The sequence below is a fragment of the Bos javanicus genome, chromosome 12 (assembly GCF_032452875.1).
Source record: "Bos javanicus breed banteng chromosome 12, ARS-OSU_banteng_1.0, whole genome shotgun sequence".
Taxonomy (NCBI): domain Eukaryota; kingdom Metazoa; phylum Chordata; class Mammalia; order Artiodactyla; family Bovidae; genus Bos; species Bos javanicus.
Window position 1 is genome coordinate 44,025,114 of NC_083879.1, and position 17,506 is coordinate 44,042,619.

Consider the following 17,506-nt stretch of genomic DNA (forward strand, 5'->3'; position numbering starts at 1 on the left):
CACACTCCTCCTCATTTAGTTTTTGAACCCATTGAAAAATTAGACAAAATGAAAGTAGATGAGAAAAAAAATACTTTTATTCCTAATAAAGTTTATCCTGCAGTACATGGATTTCATATGAGAACTAGACAGGATTACTGATGCCTTAGTTGGTACCTTCATTGAGAAAACTGAGATGGAAATAGAGTTTACAGAGAAATAATGGCTGAAATTGGTGGTCAAATTTTACAAGTCACATTAGTAGTTTTTTTTAAAAAGCAACTGCTGGGTAAAGTTAGGATGAACTATATGACAAATGTTCAGTTCCTCTTACTTAAGAAGTAAATATTGTTTATTTTGAAAAATAATGCTTAATGAGTTGTGTCTGCTTGGCTACAGAAAAGGATGAGCTTTCTATCTTTGCCACCTCATAGCATGTTATGTGTGATGTGTATTACATTCTGGTTTTATGCTTATTAAATAATAATTTTTTTTCTAGTATTTTTGTCGCAGGGTTTTCTGGATTGGAGAATTTTTTTGTTTATTTAATTTATTTTCCCACCACTATCAGCAATCTATTGCAATACTACTGGTTCACTATCATTTAGAGTGAATGAACAGTGAAAAAGACCAAAAGTGTTAGGGAGAAAAAAAATCATATATCAGTGTAATAGGAAACACGTATTCTTTTACCATCAAAGTCTTAAGGATTTAGAGATATCACATTCATAAAATAAAGTGAGATGATCATCACCTGTTTGAATGAAAAATTGTCACTCACCATCTTCTTCGACAAGGATTAAGTCCCTTGCCACTGCAGTCACTGAACTTAAAAATCACCCTGAAATATATATTTAGGGCAGAGATCAGGAATGAGGCATTCTGTGCTTTGGGAAAACCTGACAAAACAAGTCTTTACATAGTTAGATATTTTCAGAAGGTTTTCTGAGCTTTTTGTTTTTTCAATCTTCTCATATCTAGAAAAGCATTAAAATCATTAACAAAGCTTATCATTTTAAGCTAAAGACAAAAGAAGATACTGGAGTTGGAGGAGCCACTAATGGGACCAGTAAAATCACAGTAAGTAGGGTAAGGTGGCTAATCAGATTTGCTTTTTCCACTGTTAGCGTCTCTAGGTATTTAGTCATCATCCTCTTCCTGTACAGAGAGGGAGATACCTTTACAAATGGAATTTCTCATATAAATACAAATGTCTCTAACAGTATGTCTACGTAGTTTTTAGAGATTTTTCTGTGTCTGCTGTTTCTTAAAAAATAGCCAGTTCAAGATAATCCTTATGTCCAAATACCCCAAAAATGGTATTTTGGGGATAGCGAATTGTTTCCCTTCTTGCCAAAAAGATTAACTTTGAGTCTTATTTCTCTTATTACTTCTACTGCTACTTTCACATCTTTTAAAATACTAAAACCACTATGCATAGTTTTTAAGAGTGACATGGATATGTTTAAGAGTTCCCAAAAGCCTCAAAATCTTAAAAAATTTATAGTAACATTTCAATCTAGAAATATGACTAGATATTTCAGCATTATGTTTTAGCCTATATTTAAATGTTAATTTTAAAAGTTATTGTTTTATCATAGATTTTAGCAGATTACTTATTTTATTTTCTAAATAGACTTTTTGTTGTTGTTTTCTTCAAGCTATGCATAAAATAATTAACAATTTAATCTCCTTAGACATTCTCAGCTGATTTCACTAATGCTTCTAGTCTTATTTGGTCTTTGTTGCAGTATCTACCCAGGAGAAACTTACAAATATTATTTTTTATTACATTCAAATGGTAAATTTGTGTTATATTGGGTTTTAATGTGTGACATTAAAAATTCCAGTACTATCATGTATGGACACTTGGATGTGATTATAATTTTATAAATAATTTTGAACTATAGTTAACTCTTGAACAACATGGATTCTAACTGCATGGGTTAACTTACATATGGATATTTTTTCAATAAATACAATACTACACAGTCTGAGGCTGGTGGGACCCACGAATGCGAATCATGACTATGGGTCTTGAGCATCTACAAACTATGACACCCAGGGCAGGTCCTTGCCTTTGATGGGCATTGGCAGGCCAATGCTGCATGGATATGGTGGGACAATTGTATATTATATATTCCTTGTATCAATAATAGTATTGATATTTCATTAACATTGAAAATATTTGCAGATTACACAGAGACTTCCCTGGTGGTCCAGTGGTTAAGACTCTGCACTTCCACTGCAGGGGTTGCAGTTTTGATCCCTCATCTGCAGAAATAAGATCTCACATGATATGTGGTGGGACCAGGAAAATTAAAAACAAGCAAACAAACAAAAAACTACTATATTTGAAGATTAAATAGAGCTACTTATAAAAATAAGATATGCTTCAGAGACATCAATGTTATAAAAAACATGAACAGTATATTAGAAAAACTAGCAACGTTAATAGTATATTCTATTAACATACTTCTTTTCTTTAGATGTACCTTATTAATTAAACAGCCAAATAGTAAATCCTATCTTTAGCAGAAATTTCACCCCAAGTGGCGTCCTTAGCATAGCTGAATTACCAGTTGACAAAGCTAAATTTCAAGAATCCTGGATTGGAGTCATAGCAGGGTAGATGGTACATCCTGAAACTCATTTAGCATGTAACCTTGGAGGACAATATATTTTTAAGTAAATGACAAAATAATATCCATTCTTCTTATCTCATATAAGCTTTGAGTTTATTCCCCAAACTGCTCTTCAATGGCCTTGACTGGTAAACTGGGTGTGTACACTCAGTATGAAATGCAAGCAGCAGCAAGCTAATATGTTTCACATATCGAAAATATTTGGTTGGATACAGCAAAGTTGTTTGGTGGAATATTCCTCTTAGGGAAAAAAATTATTTGTAGAAACGTTGATAAATGTATTAACCAAGTTTTAAATATGACTGCCACAAACTTTTAATGGTTGAAAAATAGATATATATCATTTTACTTTCCCCTCTATTCTTTAACATTTCAAGTATAAGTTGTCCACTCCAGTTAGCTGATATTATCCACATGTTCTATGTATTGAAGAGAACACATAGGCAAAAAAAAAAAAAAATTGAATTGTAAACTGCATAATTTGAAATGGCTAAAATATGCATTTCAAGCTATATATCTTTTAACTACAATTAAAAATCACTGATACTTCCTTAACATCTTGTATTTATAATTATGTTATTTTCTGAAATGTGACTGATAATATTTTATCACATATACACACTGGAAAAACATTGGATTTCCTAATATTTCCTTTACACAAACTATCAATATTTTCTTGGTTTCTAGGTTTCTGATATTTTTCCACTACCCAACAATAAAATTCAATTACATGTTTTACACTGACTCAAAATGAGGGACTTTCTATTGATAGTTCCTGCATGATTATCCGGAGAAGGCAACGGCACCCCACTCCAGTACTCTTGCCTGGAAAATCCCATGGACAGGCGAGCCTGCTAGGCTGCAGTCCATGGGGTCACTAAGAGTCGGACACGACTTAGCAACTTCACTTTCACTTTTTGCTTTCATGGGTTGGAGAAGGAAATGGCAACCCATTCCAGTGTTCTTGCCTGGAGAATCCCATGGACGGGGGAGCCTGGTGTGCTGCTGTCTACGGGGTCACACAGAGTCGGACACGACTGAAGTGACTTAGCAGAAGCAGCAGCAGCAGCATGATTGTCAACACTCTCATTATGGGATATGAATTTTCTAAGTATTATTGCTGTCTCAAGTGAGTGATCATAAAAAAAATCAATAGAGATTGCATTTTGTGACAGCATGATATTTAGGAAGAAATAAGCTTATTTTGATAAAAATATATGCACCTTGATTTATGAAAGTTTAAGCAACAAAATGTGCCTATTTTTGCAGAATAACTTGTGAATTTTTTATTCTGTTCTGAATTAAAATTTATTGAAAAAAGGTACACTGATAAAAGCAAATTTTCTATTATTTATTAATTATATTTAACATTTACCTGGATCTATTGAAGACATTGTATAACATTTCCACTATATGCTTTAAACAATTACAAACATTTGGCATAAAATAATGTGCTTATCAATGTAGCAAGTTTGAAAAGTAGGGAATGAGGGTCTAAAGTCTGCCGTCCTTCTGACAATGGCCATTAACACTGCAAATGAATGTATCAAAGATTTCTCCCTCAAAATTCTAAGATGTTTTATGAACAAAATTCTAAAGGATTTCAACATGCAATGGATATATATATATATATCCATATATATGTGTATATATATATATACACACACACATATACATATATATATATATATATTAAACATTCAGAATAACTAGTTTCCATGCTTACACTAAACTCATCATAAGGCAAAAGCCTTTAATTGTATTGATTCTCAGTGTGATCAAAAAGCAAAGCAATATGGTAAGCTTAATGAAAACAATCCTTTGTGTTTGCCAATTTCAAATTGCTAATACAGTTGCAATAAAATTCAACCATCCTCATGGATGACATATGCAGCTTTGATTTGTTTTCTGAGTGCAAGAGGCAAGCATGAATCTGTTTCTCTAATTGTCCTCATAGTTTAGGAAAATCAGGAAAAAGCATGTTTGTTTAATAAAGCATCATTCCACCTCCTGGAATGGAACCACATCTGATTAGGAAATTAAGGCAGAATCAATCAGATTCTGTCAGATGAAATATCATGTCTTCTACTCTTGGCAACCTCTGGAATATCATCACAGATTATAAAACATTGAATGAGCTTTAGTCATGAAATTATCCATGTCAGAAATCTTTATCTCTCCTTTTAACTGCCCAAGAAATACGAGCCTTGGTAACTCTAGTTATTGTATGCTACAATACAAAACAAATTACCAATAACCATTCCTGAACTAACATACAACCAGATAGTGTTCCCACAGCAGTTTGATGTTCTCGTTTCCCATAATTCTGTTTCATCTTCTACCTTTTTTGATCTCAGTAGGTAAATCTACCAAAATCTTTTTTCTTGAAGAATTTTCATCTCCAGAAGTTCTCATTCTTGCCCTCTAATATAAAAATAACCACTCCAGCAAATAAAATCTCTCCAAAAATATAAGTCAAGGTTGCTTGATGACTACTACACAGGCACCGGCTCTTCCAATATTCAAGGAAGCCATCTGTTGAAAAAAAAAGAAATATGATTTAAGACACATTTTATTGTTATGGAAAAATATACAGATTATAATGTATTTAAATCATTCATTCATATCCATGAAAATATTAATAAATATGATTATCATTTCCCAATATATCTGCAAGTAATACAATAAACATGGAAACAATAAAAATGGTATTTATATAAAATAATATGAATATTGAAGTATTTAAAACCTACAATTATTTGTGGAATTTTGATAAAAGTAATAAATTCTTTAATGATATTTAATGAAGTGAAGCTTCTATAGGAAAGTTGTCAGCAAAGATTTTTTCTGGAGCTTGCCTGGACACATTTTTGATGAAATTTCAAATTGATAGCTTGGAGCATATTTTAGATGAAATAGTTGCTTCACTATTGAAGTCACTGGAAAGTCATGTCCAAAGATATTATACTGAATAAAATGTGTTATTAATTCATTCTAAACAGAGACATTTAATGATGTGATTTCAATATGCTATCATCAATAGAACATAATTACAATTGCTACAGGGCCTATTTTAAAATCCATATTATGAGTGTTATTGATGAGAACTGAGATTTTTAAAAAATAATCCTGAATATGAAATTGGCTAGAAATATATTGAAAGCAATAATTTTAAAGAATTTGTAATAAAAATTTATTCCATGGAGGTAAGCTAAGAATTTAATAATTTGAACTTTTGAGATCAATGATTTTTAGATACAGTTTTCTAAGAATAATTCATTTACATAAAAATATCAGGTAGATTAGAAATTATAGGACATTATTTCAAACAGAAGATAAAATTAATCAAGTGTAGCAAATGAAGTAGCTGAGAGCAAAATAACTTCAGATCATATACACTGTCTTATTGATTGAGAAAGGACACTATCCCACCCTCTACATATGAAAATTACCACCATTATCTAATTATACATTAGTTCTTTTAATTGTGCTTATTGTCACCTGCTATCTTTCTATAGGTTAAAACAAATAGAAAATCTTCTCATATCATTTTTTATACCTTTCATTTAATACAGTATCTTTTTTAAAAAGGTTAATGTTATGTCTCCTGTCTTTTTCACAGATATTTGCTCAAAGTGAAAGGCAAAAAGGAGCATGTGATATATTGATAGCATATTGTGTATTAAGAATAATTTTTGTTGATCACCACAGTCACTTTTATAATCCCATCATATGTTGTCATCTCTATATTACAGTAAATGGAGTATGAAGAGATATAAATCTGGTAACATTTAGGTCTACAATTTTCAATATTTCTGACTCCAAATTGCACACAGTTTCCATTGTCTCTTTTAGTTTCCAATGATTTTCAAGTGTTGCTTCATGTCATAGCCATCTAAGGAGCTTTTACAAAATATAACTACTCAAGGCCCACCATTCAATAGGAATGACATGAGTTCTGAGTAGTATTTTTGAAGAGTTCCCCAGATGCTCTCTATGTGCATTTAGCACTGAAAATTACTATGCATAGTTCCAGATGAAGTATACTTCTATCTACATTTGCATCTATGTCTCTATACATGATTATATTTGCATGTAAAAATGAATCGCTGCTCCCTCCCCTCCCCCACTTCCCCAAGTTTACTCTTCTTTCTGTTATTTCTTTTATCCTTCTACTCAGTTGCTCAAGACAGGAACCTAGAGCATATCTACAGCCCTTAGTTTCATTTCCCTCAAGCTTACAGCTGAATAACATCAGGTCTTATAATTATCTCTCCTACCAATTGAATTACACCATTCCTACTATCTTCAACTAGTTCAGGTTACAACTTCACCTTGAGTGTGAAAGGAGAGTAGAATAGCCCACTCCAAGATATGCCACTATGGCACATTGATTATTTTGAATTAAAGACACTTGAGTGATACTTCATGCAGAAGGAGCACTGTGACCTTCCTTTGACCCCTTAAAGCAGGAGATAACTGTTTCATGTGAGATGGTACCCTCTCTCTACTAGGAGTGTAAAAAGCATCCTTATCACCAGACATAAGGAGTTTAGGGCCAAGAAAGGCCATGTCAGAAAACCTTGTAACTTCTTCGCTAATTTACTACCTAATCCCAAACCACTTTGTCTTCTAAATTCTGTCTAAAACAGTATAAGAGCTTCCTGCTTTTGGCCATTTCTTTTGAGTCCATATGGGGTTTCCATATGCACAAAATTAAATTTGTTTTTTTTCCTGTTAATTTGTCTTATGTCAATTTGTTAGATTAGCAAAAAAAAAAAAAAAAAAACTAGAAGGAAAGAAGGAAAAAATTCCCACCCTTACAGTGAATTAGTGAAGTATATCCTAATAAATTTCTGATCTTTCTCCTAATCATATTCTATCAAGTGCAGTCATTTTAAAACACAATTCTGATTATTTACTTTCCCTACCTAAAGTCCTTCATTAACTATCCTTTCGGTTCATGGTAAAGTCAAGATTCTATAACATGGTTTCTTGCCTTATATCCTAAAGACCCATTTTATCTCTCCAAACTTATTGCTCACCACTTTATTTCTTGCTCAATGAAACATGCCATGTGTTCTCCTTCCCATGACTCTTTAAAAATTCTGTTTCTTAAACCAAACCACTCCCCATATTTTTATCTGTTTAACTATTATCTATTTGCCATGCCACAGTCTATTTATATAATTTCCTGAAAGAAGATTTCTCTACCTAACACACTTAAGTTCTAGCATAGTGTAAAGTATTTCTCTTACCTCAGCATTTATCATTCTATTTTAAGCATTTGATATATTGTATTGTATGTAAGTACTTTTTAAATATTTGAGAGTTTTCCCTCTCTTCCCCTTGGTTCAGTTTATCTTAATACATATTTGACAATCTGCCCTTTTCTCTCTCCAGCATTATACTTTTGAGTAAACTGCTGCTGCTGCTAAGTTGCTTCAGTAGTGTCCGACTCTGTGCGACCCCAGAGAAGGCAGACCACCAGGCTCTGCTGTCCCTGGGATTCTCCAGGCAAGAACACTGGAGTGGGTTGCCATTTCCTTCTCCAATGCATGAAAGTGAAAAGTGAAAGTGAAGTAGCTCAATCGTGTCCAACTCTTCACAACCCCATGGACTGCAGCCTACCAGGCTCCTCCGTCCATGGGATTTTTAATCTAAAAAGGTTGGTATGATACCAGTTATTAAACAGCAATCCAAGATGCAAATATCTTACCAGACTTCCCTGAAACTAATTCTGAATATCTTATAGACTGATTGTATGCAAATGAACTAAACCCATGTACAACAGAGTAAACTGAGCTGCAAAAATAATTCACAATTTATTCACTTAAGAAAGTCTCACACATCTCTTACCCATGCTAGCAACTATGCCAGTCTTTCGATATATGACTGTAAATGACATATTGTATTTGGTTTTTATAGCTGCAGATAGATGCAGCATGACAGCACTATGACTATGTACCAAAGAAACACATGAAAGGATGATTTTACTCAAGCTAGAGGAAACAAAATTAAAAATTTATTTCTATGCTTTAAAGCACACACACTTTGTTCCAGATCATATGCAAAAAAAAAAAAAAAACATTTAAGTGGAAAAATCAAGTTTATTTAAAACACAAATACACACACTCATGCAAGCATGTATGTGTGTGTTCTGTATGTACCTATGCAAGACATGTATCTGCAAATGTCCCCTCATCTATTTTCATTATTTCCAATTCTAGCTAGCTTGGGAAGTTTTTCAAATATACATTATTATATATTTCAATATAATTTTCTTATTTATTCTAATGCTTGCACCAACTGATTTTGTCCATCTATGGAGTAAGTGAAGGGAATGTGACAGGCAATATACAGCAAATATGAGAGCTTTCTCTAGTAGTCTGGAATCCTGAAAATTTTCCAAAGTGATTTTGTGTGGGTTTCCTGATGACCCCTTGAAAGTCTTAAAAATATAAAGAATGAAAAGATATGGATGTAAAATCTTAATTTAGAATTTTAAAATTAATGTCTATTATATTAAAATAACTTTGTTCTAAAATATTTTAAATACCACCTTGTTATTTGTAAAATACTATATATCCAAAAGAGTATAATAAAACATAGATGAGGGAAAATGGCTGTTGGAAATTTTTACCCATTAGTACTACATGCATTATTCTGACTTCAATTTTAGAGCAATGATAAGCATAATGGCTCATTACTATAAATATACATATATATATAATGAAAATATTATATTAAATCATTTATATGCCCATAGGCCTCTTTATTTAATATTCATTTGTAAAAGTGGTTCATTTAAGATATGTAACATTGAATTTGTACTTCCTTAGCAAATCAAAAATAATTCATGCATTGCTCCCTTTGTAAAACTAGGAACTTGGGAATGTAAGGAGTTAAAATATATCTTCTAAACTCTCAGTGCAATAATTATACCTTATTATATGTTTTCTTCTCCCTGGATAAGGAACACTACTTTTTCACAATTAAAGTTAAACAGAAAATCACAGAACCTAGTTCTCCAAATTTACACTGATCTTTCCTCCAGTCAACCTGTTTTCATCCTCTTTTGTCAAATGCATCTATCTTCATTGAAATCAAAGAATTTCCCCTTAGGGAAGAGTAATAGTCATAAGGTAGATACTTTAGCTTGACCATGATGAGTTTGATTTTGTATTTCCTATTTAATATTGTAGTTGAACACATATCATCAAAGGAAGTTATGTATCTTTAAAAGTAAGAATTTCTTTAAAAAATTTACTTCAATCAATGTTCAAGTTCTTCATATAAATTTTAGTCCATCTCTGTGATCAAAAATAAAGCCCTCTATACATTAAGGAATATGAGGAGATGGGTTATTATTCTGCTTCAACTAAGTAAGACTTTGGAATTTAAATGTACCCACTGGTGGAAAAATGGTTTGTTTGTTTGAAATGTTTCTTGATTTTAAGTTTCTGATAAAGCAGAGAAATAAGAAATATAGAGAGATTTAGAAAGAAAAAAAAAGTTGAGAGAAATTGAGTATTAAAGAAAAAGTCTGAAAACATACCCATTCCCTTCATTACAAGCAAGTCTATAGTAACTGTAAGCATAAGGTATTTTCCACCTAAATTAAGGTGTCCTACCCTTACGTTTCCCCACCCCAACACACATTCTCCAGATATGTGACTGGTTTTGAAGCTTCTCTGAACATGATCCTGAATCTCTAATTGCTGTGTATAGTTGAAGGTTAATCTAAGATCAGCCAATTATCTTTCTCCATCTTCTTGAACAAAGTGTTCAGCCAGGAATGAATGCATTATGCAACAGACCATTCAGGCCTCTTTGCTATTTTTCTGGGGGCCTTTTTGAAAAAAAGTTCTTTTGTATTATGATTACGGCTAAGAAGACTTTCATTTGGAGTTTCCAGCAGCACCATCCCATGGAATATTCTTTCTGCCATAGGTAGCAAGGAACATAACAAAGATAGCCAAGCAAAAAATGGGAAGCAGAAAGCTAATTTCTATAAGCTTTTATCCACTTGATTTTGTTATCTCTAAAACCATGCAAAGTTAAATTTTTGTGAACAAATATATTTCACATTTATTTTTTGTTTCAGTTGATTAAAATTCAGTCCCTGTCCCTTGGTATGACTTAAAATGGAAATCCTGCTGAAGCATAAATTCCACTTTGTAATATAAATTTTATTGAAGTATAGAATACACAATAGAAAAGTACACAAAAGTATATGATTTAATAAACTTTTAATAAAATGAACATGAACATGAACAAAAATCAGTCACTTTGAGTTCAGAGTAATTCAACTAAGTACACTGTTGTATGTACACATCTTCTCCACAGGAAGTAAATGAAAAAAATTCTTATATGTGAAGCAACTTATGCTGGCAACAATTTTACCTGGGTCCATTCATTAGTTTGTGGATCATAGGATTCCATAGTGTTGAGGTATGTCTGGCCATCATAGCCACCAACAGCATATAATCTGTCACCAAGGAGACAGACTCCAACAGCATCTCTGGGCATACTCAAAGGAGCCACCATAGTCCATGTGTCTGTTTTGGGATCGTATCTAAAATAAAAGGATGATAGGATATAACACATTCTAATCACATTCAACTTTGCTATTAGATATTAATGATGCTGTTTCAAAACAAGCCATGGAAAAAAAAACTTGGCATTTTTCCTAAAAGCTCAATTATTTGAACACATGTTCCAGAGCCAATATCCACAAAGTTGGGCTTTCTATTGTTTAAAGTATTTTAAAAATATGGCTAGACTCTTAACTAGATGGATGCAGAGTCATTTCACAAAAGTGAATATCATAATTTTTCCTAAGAAAGACAGATATGAAAATAAATATTTTCTACAGTGGAATGAGGTTCTTTCAAGAGAGTACAAATAAAGTGCTATGATCATGAAACAGAAGTAATGGTTAAAAATCTGGGAGAATTATAAAATAATTCACTTTTGAAATCTTGTTTAAATAAAGTCTGAAAGTCTATCCTAAATTTGCTACAAAAACTAGGTGTGCAGTGTGTTTAGGATCAAAGGTATAAGAAGAACCATTGTTTAAAAGGTGATATTTGATCAGCTAAAGATTACTTAAGAAAGGCAATGCCAAAGAATGCTCAAACTACCATACAATCCCATTCATCTCACATGCTAGTAAAGTAATGCTCAAAATTCTCCAAGCCAGGCTTCAGCAATACGTGAACCATAAACTTCCTGATGTTCAAGCTGGTTTTAGAAAAGGCAGAGGAACCAGAAGTCAAATTGCCAACATCTGCTGGATCATAGAAGAAGCAAGAGAGTTCCAGAAAAACATCTATTTCTGCTTTATTGACTATGCCAAAGCCTTTGACTGTGTGGATCACAATAGACTGTGGAAATTCTGAAAGAGATGGGAATACCAGACCACCTGACCTGCCTCTTGAGAAATCTGTATGCAGGTCAGGAAGCAACAGTTAGAACTGCACATGGAACAACAGACTGGTTCCAAATAGGAAAAGCAGTACATTAAGGCTGTATATTGTCTCCCTGCTTATTTAATTTATATGCAGAGTACATCATGAGAAACACTGGGCTGGAAGAAGCACAAGCTGGAATCAAGATTGCCGGGAGAAATATCAATAACCTCAGATACGCAGATGACACCACCCTTATGGCAGAAAGTGAAGAGGAACTCAAAAGCCTCTTGATGAAAGTGAAGGTGGAGAGTGAAAAAGTTGGCTTAAAGCTCAACATTCAGAAAACGAAGATCATGGCATCCGGTCCCGTCACTTCAAGGGAAATAGATGGGGAAACAGTGGAAAGTGTGTCAGACTTTATTTTTCTGGGCTCCAAAATCACTGCAGATGGTGACTGCAGCCATGAAATTAAAAGACGCTTACTCCTTAGAAAAAAAGTTATGACCAACCTAGATAGCATATTGAAAAGCAGAGGCATTACTTTGCCAACAAAGGTCCCTCGAGTTAAGGTTATGGGTTTTCCTGTGGTCATATATGGATGTGAGACTTGGACTGTGAAGAAGGCTGAGCGCTGAAGAATTAATGCTTTTGAACTGTGGTGTTGGAGAAGATTCTTGAGAGTCCCTTGGACTGCAAGGAGATCCAACCAGTCCATTCTGAAGGAGATCAGCCCTGGGATTTCTTTGGAAGGAATGATGCTAAAGCTGAAACTCCAGTACTTCAGCCACCTCATGTGAAGACTTGACTCACTGGAAAAGACTCTGATGCTGGGAGGGATTGGGGGCAGGAGGAGAAGGGGATGACAGAGGATGAGATGGCTGGATGGTATTACTGACTCGATGGACTTGAGCTTGAGTGAACTCCGGGAGTTGGTGATTGACAGGGAGGCCTAGCGTGCTGCGATTCATGGGGTCACAAGGAATCCGATACGATTGAGTGACTGAACTGAACTGAACTGAATTGAATAGATTACTTGATTCCCAGAGCATGAAAGTATTTCATGTTTATTTAATAGAAAAATAAGAAACTTGACATTTGAGGAAACACAACATGAACAGAACTATGTTTCAGTGACAGTTACTTGGGATTCACTTGAAAGGAGAAATTGGTAGATCAAGAGATTGAAGCAGAGGGTCCAAGTCATTATTTTTTTAATTTTAACCAAATATTAAATTTGTCACAATTGTTTCACTTAAATAGCTTTCTCTGAAGTCCTATTTCAGTCCCCGTATGATTCTTATTCAGCTCTATAGGATTTTTTTTTTCAAGTACTGTCTACACAACAGACTTTGTTGCTCACTTTGCAGAAAGAGAGAAAAACAGACAAAATCTAACGCTAATTGCACTAAAGAATAATAAATGCATTTCTGAAGGCTTCTGAAATTTTAAGTAAAGCTCAAATAATGAAGACATTCTCATACACGAATACCACAGGAAAATTAAGAAAACACAAGTACATCTTACAAGCCTTCCCTTGTGACTCAGCTGATAAAGAATTCACCTGCAATGTGGGAGACTTGGATTCAATCCCTGTGTTGGGAAGATTCAGGGATCTGGAAGAGAAGGGAAAGGCTACCGACTCCAGTATTCTGGCCCAGAGAATTCCAGGGCCTATACAGAGGGCTCAGACATACCTTGTGTGTGCCAGGACCCAGAGACCCCACAGAGACTGAGACAGAACTGTGTTTGAGTGTCTCCTGCAGAGGTACGGGTCAGCATTGGACTGCTGTAGAGGTAGGGGCTCTGGATGCAGTAGACCTGGATATGGCATAAGCCCTCATGGAGGAGGTCGCCATTAACCTCACCACAGAGCCATCAGAACTTACACAGGACTGGGGAAAGAGACTCTAGGAGGGCACACACAAAACCGTGAGTGCACCAGGACCCAGAAAGGACCCCATAAGAGACTGATCCAGACATGCCCCTGAGTGTCCAGGAGTATACAGTGGAGGCGTGGGTCAGAGGTGTCCTGCTGCAAGGTTGGGGGCACTGAGTGCAGCAGTGCATGCATGGGACTTTTTGAAGGAGGTCGTCATTATCTTCATTACCTCCACCATAGTTTGGCCTGAGGTCAAATAACAGGGAGGGAACACAGCACAACCCATCAACAGAAAACTGGATTAAAGACTTACTGAGCATACTCCTGTCCATGCTCAGGACCCAGTTTCCCTCTCAGTCAGTCTCTCCCTTCAGGAAGCTTCCATTGCCTCTTATCCTTCTCCATCAGAGAGCAGAGAGAATGAAAACCACAATCACAGGAAACTAACCAATCTGATCACATGGGCCATGGCCTTATCTAGCTCAATGAGGCTGTGAGCCAAGCCATATAGGGCCACCCAGGGCAGATGGGTCATGGTGGAGAGTTCTGACAGGACTTAGTCCACTGGAGAAGGGAATGGCAAACCACTTCAGTATTCTTGCCTTGAGAACCCCATGAACGGTATGAAGAGGCAAAAAGATAGGACACTAAAAGTTGAACTTCCCAGGTCAGTAGGTGCCCAGTATGCTACTGGAGATCAGTGGAGAAATGACCCCAGAAAGAATGGAGAGACAGAGCCAAGGCAGAGACAATACCCAGTGCCTGGTGATGGAAGTAAAGTCCAATGCTATAAAGAACAATATTGCATAGGAACCTTGAATGTTAGGTCCATGAATCAAGGCAAATTGGAAGTGGTCAAATAGGATATAGGAAGAGTGAACATTGACATTTTAGGAATAAGTGAACTAAAATGGAGGAGAATGGATGAATTTAACTTATATGACCATTAAATCTACTACTCTGGACAAAAATTCATTAGAAGAAATGGAGTAGCCCTTATATTCAACAAAAGAGCCTGAAATGCAGTACTTGGATGCGATCTCAAAAACAAAAGATTGATCTCGATTTGTTTCCAAGGCAAACTATTCAATATCACAGTAATCCAAGTCTATGCCTGAACAGTAGTGCTGAAGAAGCTGAAGTTGAATGGTTCTATGAAGACCTACAAGACCTTCTAGAATTGACACACAAAAAAGATGTCATTTTCATTGTAGGGGGCTGGAATGCAAAAGTGGGAAGTCAAGAAATGCCTGGAGTAACAGGCAAGTTTGGACTTAGAATACAGAATGAAGCAGGACAAAGGCTAACAGATTTTTTTTTTTTTTTTCAAGAAAACACACTGGTCATTGCAAACACTGTTTTCCATCAACAAGAAAAGACTCTACACATGGACATCACCAGATGGTCAATACTGACATCAGATTGATTATATTCTTTGCAGTCAAAGATGGAGAAGCTCTATAGAGCCAGCAAAAGCAGGACCAGGAGCTGACCGTGGCTCAGACCATGAACTCCTTATTGCCAAATTCAAATTTAAATTGAAGAAAGTAGGGAAAACCACTAGACCATTCAGGTATGACCTAAATCAAACCCCTTATGATTAAAGAGTGGAATGACAAATCCTAAAAGGTGATGCTGTGAAAGTGTTGCACTCAAATGCCTGCAAATTTGGAAAACACAGCAGTGGCCACAGGACTGGAAAAAGTCAGTTTTCATTTCAATCCCAAAGAAAGGCAAGGCCAAAGAATGCTCCAACTACCACACAATTTCACTCATCTCACCCGCTAGCAAAGTAATGCTTAAAATTCTCCAAGCCAGGCTTCAACAGTATGTGAATCATGAACTTCTGAATGTTCCAGCTGGTTTTAGAAAAGGCAGAGGAACCAGAGACCAAATTGTCAACATCCATTGGATCATCAGAAAAGTGAGAGAGGTCCAGAGAAACATCTACTTCTGCTTTATTGACTATACCAAAGCCTTTGACTGGGTGGATCATGACAAACTAGAAAATTCTTCATGAGATGGGAATACCAGACCATCTGACCTGCCTCCTGAGAAACTGAATGCAGATCAAGAAGCAACAGTTAGAACTGGAAATGGAATTTCAGACTGGTTCCAAATAGGGAAAGGAGTACATCAAGGCTGTATATTGTCACCATGTTTGTTAACTTCTATGCAGAGTACATCATGAGAAATGCTTGGCTACATGAAGCACAAGCTGCAATCAAGATTGCCAGGAGAAATATCAATAACCTTAGGTATGCAGATGACACCACCCTTATGGCAGAAAGTGAAGAGGAACTAATGAGAATTTTGAGGAAAGTTAAAGAGGAGAGTGGAAAATTTGGCTTAAAACAACATTCAGAAAACTAAGGTCATGGAATCTGGTCCCAACACGTCATGGCAAATAGATGGGGAAACAATGGAAACAGTGACAGACATTATTTTTTGGAAATCCAAAATCACTGCAGATAGTGACTGAAGCCATTAAATTAAAGGACACTTGCTCCTGGGAAGAAAAGTTCTGACCAACCTAGATAGCATATTAATAAGCAGAGGCATTATTTTGCCAACAAAGGTCTATCTAGTCAAAGATATTGTTTTTCCAGTAGTCATGTATGGCTGTGAGAGTTGGACTATAAAGAAAGCTGAGGGCTGAAGAACTGATGTTTTTGAACTGTGGTGTTGGAGAAGACTCTTGCAAGTCCCTTGGACTGCATGGATATCCAACCAGTCCATCCTAAAGAAATCATTCCTGAGTATTCATTGGAAAGCCTGATGTTGAAGCTGAAACTGTAATACTTTAGCCATCAGATGTAAAGAACTGACTCATTTGAAAAGATCCTGATGCTGGGAAATCTTGAAGGTGGGAGGAGAAGGGGATGACAGAGGATGAGGTGGTTTGATGGCATCACTGACTCAATGGACATGAGTTTGAATATGCTCCAGAAGTTGGTGATGGACAGTGAGCCCTGGACACAGTCAGAGGTTGAAAGTCCACAGTGCCACAGTCCATGGGGTTGCAAGGAGTCGGACATGATTGAGTGACTGAACTGAACTGAACTCAAGTGAACTTAACTGAGTACATCTTATATTTAGGTGAAGTTTAGAAATAATGTCCTATGCTTAGAAACAGACATCATTCTTTTCTTATTTTATAAAATTTCTAAGGAAAATCTTAAATATTTACTGTTTTCTCCTGGAAGATCCAGATCTTTAAATTAGGTATATCTGTTTTCAGGGATTGATAAGTGTTTAATAGCAATCTTTTCATTTGCATCAGGAATTGTGATGGTATTTAAACATATAGAGTTGGAAAATCAAACCAAGCCAAGACAAAAAATGAGTCTTAACCCTACTTCCTCTGACACACTTTTTCTTTCCACTAGATATTTTTGAAGTAATCACACAAATTTAAAATTATCCAATAATGTTTATCACTGTTTTCACATTAATGAATCAAAATTGATTTTTCTATTTATAGAAGTCCATGGATCCACCTCTCAGCCTGGTGATACACATAATTGTTACCCTTCAAAAGAAAAACAAAAACAAAAAAACCCCAGCTTTTGTTAGTTTAGGAGAAG

General features: G+C 35.2%; 1 protein-coding gene across 1 annotated transcript in view; it reads right to left on the minus strand.

Moving 5' to 3' along the window:
• Positions 1-3,987: 3,987 nt before the first annotated feature.
• KLHL1 (kelch like family member 1) overlaps positions 3,988-17,506 on the minus strand; it is a 540,073-nt gene continuing 526,554 nt past the window's right edge. Inside the window, exons 10-11 of the mRNA XM_061435054.1 lie at positions 11,031-11,202; positions 3,988-5,159 (exon numbers count right to left, since the gene is read on the minus strand). Coding sequence (XP_061291038.1) covers positions 5,100-5,159; positions 11,031-11,202 — 232 coding nt within the window. The 3' untranslated portion in view covers positions 3,988-5,099. The remainder of the gene's footprint in view (positions 5,160-11,030; positions 11,203-17,506) is intronic.